Source organism: Doryrhamphus excisus, linkage group LG1 (genome assembly GCF_037039965.1).
Source record: "Doryrhamphus excisus strain RoL-2023G ecotype Guam linkage group LG1, RoL_Dexc_Guam_v1.1, whole genome shotgun sequence".
Lineage (NCBI taxonomy): Eukaryota > Metazoa > Chordata > Actinopteri > Syngnathiformes > Syngnathidae > Doryrhamphus > Doryrhamphus excisus.
The window spans coordinates 9,866,003-9,872,380 of record NC_136357.1 but is presented as its reverse complement, the minus strand read 5'-3'; the positions used below and the strand labels follow the sequence as shown (position 1 = coordinate 9,872,380).

The 6,378-nt window shown below is 39.8% G+C and overlaps 1 protein-coding gene across 1 annotated transcript; it reads right to left on the bottom strand.

Moving 5' to 3' along the window:
• Positions 1 to 486: 486 nt before the first annotated feature.
• On the bottom strand, positions 487 to 3,496 carry LOC144899838 (uncharacterized). The gene is made up of 6 exons (XM_078793661.1): positions 3,254 to 3,496; positions 2,601 to 3,038; positions 2,280 to 2,453; positions 2,102 to 2,206; positions 1,943 to 2,034; positions 487 to 720 (listed from the first exon to the last, which is right to left on the bottom strand). The coding sequence occupies exons 1-6, from the start codon at positions 3,494 to 3,496 to the stop codon at positions 633 to 635; spliced, it is 1,140 nt and encodes a 379-aa protein (XP_078649787.1). The 3' UTR covers positions 487 to 632.
• Between the last annotated feature and the right edge of the window lie 2,882 nt (positions 3,497 to 6,378).

The following is a 6,378-nucleotide window of genomic DNA, read 5'->3' as shown; positions in this document are numbered from 1 at the left end:
GGATGCTGTCAAACAATTGAATGTTTGCCAAGAAATCCCCCCAATGTTGGCAGTCCGTCACCACCCCACTCACCTTGTCACAAGGATATAAAAACATAACATCATCCTAATTGTTGGACAAACCTATTTTCTTGACATGTTACAATATTGACCCCTTTGCTACACACACACAAGTCAGCACAGCCACAATCCTTTTGTTGTGTACAGCAGTACCCTCAATTGTCCCAATCATGTTAATCTTGGCCAATTTTGGTATGAAATAAGGACTTGATGGCGCTTCAGTGTATGTACATTTGGTCCCAGAGGGTAGGTCACAACTTCAGGGGAGGGGATTGTTAAGCGATATTATTGTTAATGCTTATGTTTGTCCAGATGGTAATTAAACTGTATAATAAACGTTCTCTGCAAGCCCTTTTTGTATAAGTACCGTAAATGCCAATAATAGGGGACATTTATTTACAGTACCTAAACTTAAGAGGATGGGTCTGTTAAACCAAGGGATTTATTGAATAGAAGCATTCATTGGAGCAGTTATGATATTTTAATGTTCATTTCCACAGCAAAAATGTGACATGACATGCGTTTTGAATCAATTATCCATTTAGTAATCTTAAACTAAGTTGTATCTTAAACTAAGTTGGAGTGTCAGTGTCCACCCGTTCTCCTGTTCTGCCTTGGGGATGCACTGGATCCAGAAGTTCCTTCAATCCAGCTGTGTTCCTACAGATTAAAACAGATTATATTATGGGGTTTTTTAGGGCCCAAACCAATGAAATTTATATTTGTACATGCTGTTATGTATACCTAACCCAATGACTGACTAAATTGTGACACAGTGGTGCAACATGAAAATTGTCACTTATTTGCGCTGTTGGCATAAAAAAAAAACGAGTCAAACAAGGTCAATGACACTGATATTTCTGCTTATGACCTTCACAGCGAATCCCTACAGCTTGTATATGCTCCTATGGCTACGTTCATACCGCAGGTCACCTCATTATGAACTCATTCCCAACCTGAAGGATTCTATTCCACCCTTTAGTGACTGAGAACCATGACTTTAGACTTTGGAGGTGCTGAGTCTCATCCAAGAAGCTTCACACCCAGATGCAAGCCGTCACAGTAAACGCTGAAGGTCACAGCCCTAAGAGGCCATCAGGACCAGAGAGATTCTATGGCTCCAAAACTGAACTCCCTCGACACCATAACTGCACCTAGACATTTTGTCCATGTAACTTATGAACAGAATAGGTGACAAAGGGCAGCTTGGGCGGAGGCCAACATTGACTGAAAACAGCCAAGGCAAGAGCCCTTGTACAGGATTGGTTGAGTCCTCCGGGAGCACCCCCGCAAACTACCGCTGCGATCAGTCCACAACTATGAATGTTATTTTCGCATTCGCTTGAATAGGTGACGGATCTGGATACTGACTGATGTTCCACCATTTGGTGATGGATGGTGTTGCGACTACACAGAAACATAAACAAGCTAGAGTAGAGCCACAACAGAAGGGTGAACGAGCTACATGCGACTCCAGAGCTACAGGTCACTGTCACAAAATGATCTGAGATTTCAAGAAAAAAATTGGAAATTTCTGAGAATAAAGTTGTCCATTTACTAGAAAAATGTCTGTTATGACAGAGTTTTAAAATAATGACAGTTGTAAATATATGCGAAAAAACTCTTTGTTCTTTGCTCTGTTTTGCTGCCACGTTATAAATAAAAGTTTCCTTTCATCCTGAAGAGCCTCTTTTCCGTATGACATGATATTACAACTTTTTTTTCTCTTGAATTTACAACCTTATTCTCAAAATCTCAGACATTTTTTTCCAATGTGGCCCGAATACGCTGTCATAGAATGGTTCCTGACTATTACTATTTACTTTTTTTGACACACATTCAGAATTTGTGGGTTTGTGTTTGCTGAATTGTGAATTTATACTTTTTTCTTCTGGACTGCATAATAAAAGAACGCTCTCTTCGGAGCTGCTCCAGTTGCTCTCTGACCAGCGTCTTCTGCTGACTCTTGTTCTCCTAAAGAACAAAGGTATGTTTCAGTGTATTTCACTGATGTGTTTTTTCAATGATACAAAGTCATTACCTGGGATAGCTCTTTTGTCAAATGTCTCATCCTGTCTCTGTGTTTATGGCCAAATAAATTGTCCTCTGCCTTTCTGCTCTGGATGATGGACAGACGCTCTTGAACCTAAAGAATAGTGTCTCAGAATGGCAGCTGTCCGTCATTATATCAGTTGTCTTTTTTGACACCTGTCTCTCACCCTCAGTTGCTGTCGCTCTCTGTCTCTTTGCTGTTTCCTTTCCGCCCGTCTATGCACGTCCACCAGTTTACGCATTGTCTTCTCTCGTTCCACTGCAGAAACTCGCCCACTGGCGTCCTTCGTCAGTGAAGATGAATCAACGTCTGTGTTCCTCTCTGTTTTTTTGGAGTGTCCCTGCAGGGATAAAATATGAGGGACAACGTGGAGGTACATTTTGTGTCTTTGTCCATGTAAACTTAGGAATATGGTTAGTTGGAACATCCAATGACAAACAACCGTAGAGGTCAAATCATATATTTAGCTTCTCTGTGAGGAACACACCTTCACCATGTCCTCATCAATTGTCTCACTGGAAACTACAGAGCAGAATCCACGTTGCTTCATGTCCAGAGACTCCTGCTGTCCTAACATCGTATGTGCGATCTGGGTCTGAGTCTCGATGTGGTTTTCTCCAGCCGCTGCTCTGCAATGTTCAGCGATGCTGTGCCCCTCAAATGGCTCAGTTTGGAGATGATCTCGCCCGGTGTGGTCCTCTGTCTGTGTGCTCCAAGCCAGAGTGATGAGGGAGTCCTGTTCATCATAGTCCTGGTTCCTTGTTTTAGTGTCTTGTTCCTCCTCACAGTGCCCGCCTTCTCCAGCATTTAAATCTGGAACACATAAGACCTCCAAATAGGGCAGGCTCCCCAGTGTCACTCCACAGCCTGAAATAAATAGATGGGTATTACTAGCAAGTACTTTGACTGCACACTCTAGACCTGGCTACTGCAGGTCAATCAAAAAGGTCTGCCAATATTAAGGGTATGGGTTCTAGTTAGACTGGTCTGGATTCAGGTCTAGTTTAGGGCAACGGGTAGTGTTGGGGTTAGGGTTAAGTTTCAGGTTGAGCTCAGGTTAGGATGAGTTGTTGACATGTAGGTGGTACCTGCACAAACCCCCTGTTTATTAGGTACTTCCTCAGTTTGGACTCCATTTACTTGACTGCTGATTGCATCGGTTGTTGTCAGAGATTGAGATGTTCCAGCAGTGAGGTTCTGGTTTTCATTAGGTCCAGTACAACAGAACTGATCTTGGACTTTCTCCTGGTTTGGATAAGAGTCTGAAGTTGTAGACGTTGGTTTGATGAGGTGAAGCAGGTTGGAGTGGTGATGTGTTTGGAGTTTGGATTCAAGCTCTGCCCGAAGTTCCTGGAGTTGCTGCTCACTCTGCAAACACGTCATTAAAACGACAACTACAACTAGGACTACGTTAAAAAAACATAGCATTTCAGTATGTGGAATCAAACTATGGAATGAATTGAGTAAGACCCTCAAACAATGCACAATGATGAACGAATTCAAGAAACAAAACAAGCAGTTGATGTTTGCTAAATACAAGGATGAAGAGTCTTGAACCAGTCATGATGTGCTATATATATCACTATATTGACAGTTACTATGGTACCCATTATGTCATTGGATGATCATATCACCTCGTACTTTGGTACTTGACAAAAATAAAATAATAAAAAACAAACTTAAACTATATTAGGAAAGCAGGAAGTGAACAAATGTAACAGTTACTGATTGTAAAAGTACCAGATGGAGGGGTAGGATTTAATAAGCTCTGCTTCTTCCTACTCCTTTTGGACACGTGGAACTGTGAACTGATTATGTGATGCATTCAATTGTAATCTAATGCATGTTTAAATGAAATAAAACCATTACCATTACCATTACCATTAAAACAAAGTGATGAGTAATTTTTCTCCAAAAACACGTTTTCATGATCAGTAAAGGAAATCTTGTAATATATTTGGTTGAATAAGGCACCTGTCTTACCTTGTTCGTCAGATCGTGAAGAAATGAAGATGCTTCCCTCTCTTGGAGCTCTAAGACATGGGTCAAGAGGATCAAGGACACCTGTTCCAGCTGGTCCTGGGACCACTCAGTAGGGGGGCCGCTGATGATGTCACACTGGGGTTTCTCATTGTCACTGCATTCTTTCCAGGCGGAGCGGATTTCTTTCAGCCTTTCTACACAATCTATAGGCAGGAGGAACTTGAGGATTTTCTCATCAGTGGGACTCATCAACGCTAATAAATAATATTGATTTACCTGCTTTAGGAGACTTTGTGGAACCTGGTTTTTGCACGTCCTCCGGGGTGAGTCCACGTAGCAAATAGACCAGGTGCTTCCTCTCCTGTTCCTGGGTGAGCACCAGCAACTGGAGCAGATCCTGCTGAGTAAACAGTAGAATGAATGTTCCCATGTGACTAATGGCTGCTTCAGGTTGCTTATGTAAGCCAATGTATGTAAGCCAATGTTATGAGTAGGACCTGCTGTGATGATTGCCAGTCTTTAATGGGTTCTTGTACTTCACTGTGCAGTAATGAAGCAGCCTTCTCTTGCCTGCATGGACTGTGAACATGTGGCCTGTAAAGAGGAAGTATTTAAACAGGTACATTGATGAAGTACAGTGTAAGACTTTATGTCTTACCACATGTCCCAGTATTGCTGTACTCCCAAATACGCATCGTTGCAGCTTTTTTCTCTTTCAGCTCTGAGCATCACAAACCTAATATGGAGACACGCCAGTCTCAGACTCTCCATATCCAGCCTGAAAAGACACAAGCATCTCTATATTTATAGTCGTTATATTTAACTTAATATTGAAGTTTAATGACAACGTGTACTTCTCTGCCAAGCTCGTTAGGCTTTTTCTTTCTTGTTGCCGTGATGTGTTTAATTTGTACAGGAGGGAAACAGCAGTGAAGTACTCTCTACTGGACTCAGGCCCCACCCTGTAGGACCATTTTACAAGCCTGATTACACATTTAAAAGTAGTAGAAGTACAAATATTTACATTCACATTTTAAAAATGACTTGAATAAAGGAAAAAATAATAAGTATTACAAGTCAAAGTGTTGTACAATAATGAAACTGTAAATATCAAAGAATCAAGCCTTATATCATTATTATATTATATATATATTATATTATTATATAATATTATTATATATTATTATATAATATATATTATTCACTTTTCAGATTTTTGTAACATTAGGACATTTTCTTGTAATATTTGTCCTATAGCAAAATAATTCTAATTGTGTCAAATATATATATTTTTGCCTGAAAAACATTTTTTTCCTAGTAATTTTTTCTTCACAAAAATCTGACATTATGTAATGTAAGTTTTATTTTGCAATAAAAATACAACTTTATTCTTATATTTATTATATTTATATACATATTTTGGTAAAATGATTCCCCCCAAAATACAATTTTAGCAATGCTAAAAAAATACTTGTTTTTTGCATAAAAACAAACTCTAATCTAGTAACCTTATGATTCTTTTCTACACGTAAATGTATTTTTTTTTTCTTAGAAAAGGAAAAAAAAGTTTTATACTGTGAATATATATTATATATATTATGTAGCATACTTGCAATCCTAATGAGGATAAGCGGTATAGAAATGAATAGAAATGAATGGATGAACATTTGTTTTATAAGTACATTTTCCAATAGATTATTTTTAATCTTTTCAGACAAATGCATACAAATATTAAGCAACACCACAAAAAAAATCACCTGTACACTTTAAACGCTCCCGGCAGTTCAACCAAACGGAGCATGTCGTTGGACTCCAAAGCCTCCTCTGCAAGATCTTCTAACCAAACCTCTTCTCTTTCACGTAACCATGGTGACAGAGCCTCCCAAACATTGACAGCTGGAACATCACAGGAAAAGACACAAGTCACACACTTGTTGTACGTTATAAAAGTCCAGACGTATCGCCCTTACTGTGGTGTTCTTGTAACATGTCAGTATAAAGCAAACGAATGACAACGTCGTACTTCACTTCCATCAACAGGAGCGTGTCTGACACGGACACACAGCCCCAAGCTTGACCTCTGACCCCTGTGTCGTTACATTTCCTGGGACAGGCCAGTATACTTTGCACACCCTCTGTCACCAGCCTAAAGACACAAACACATTTTATTTGAAATATAGACTATTAATTCATACAGAGAACTGGTTCTAATATTTGGATCCTCTTACCTGGCCCAGCTTTGTCTGGCTGCCTTGCGGAGGCCTCTCACACTGCAGATGTGC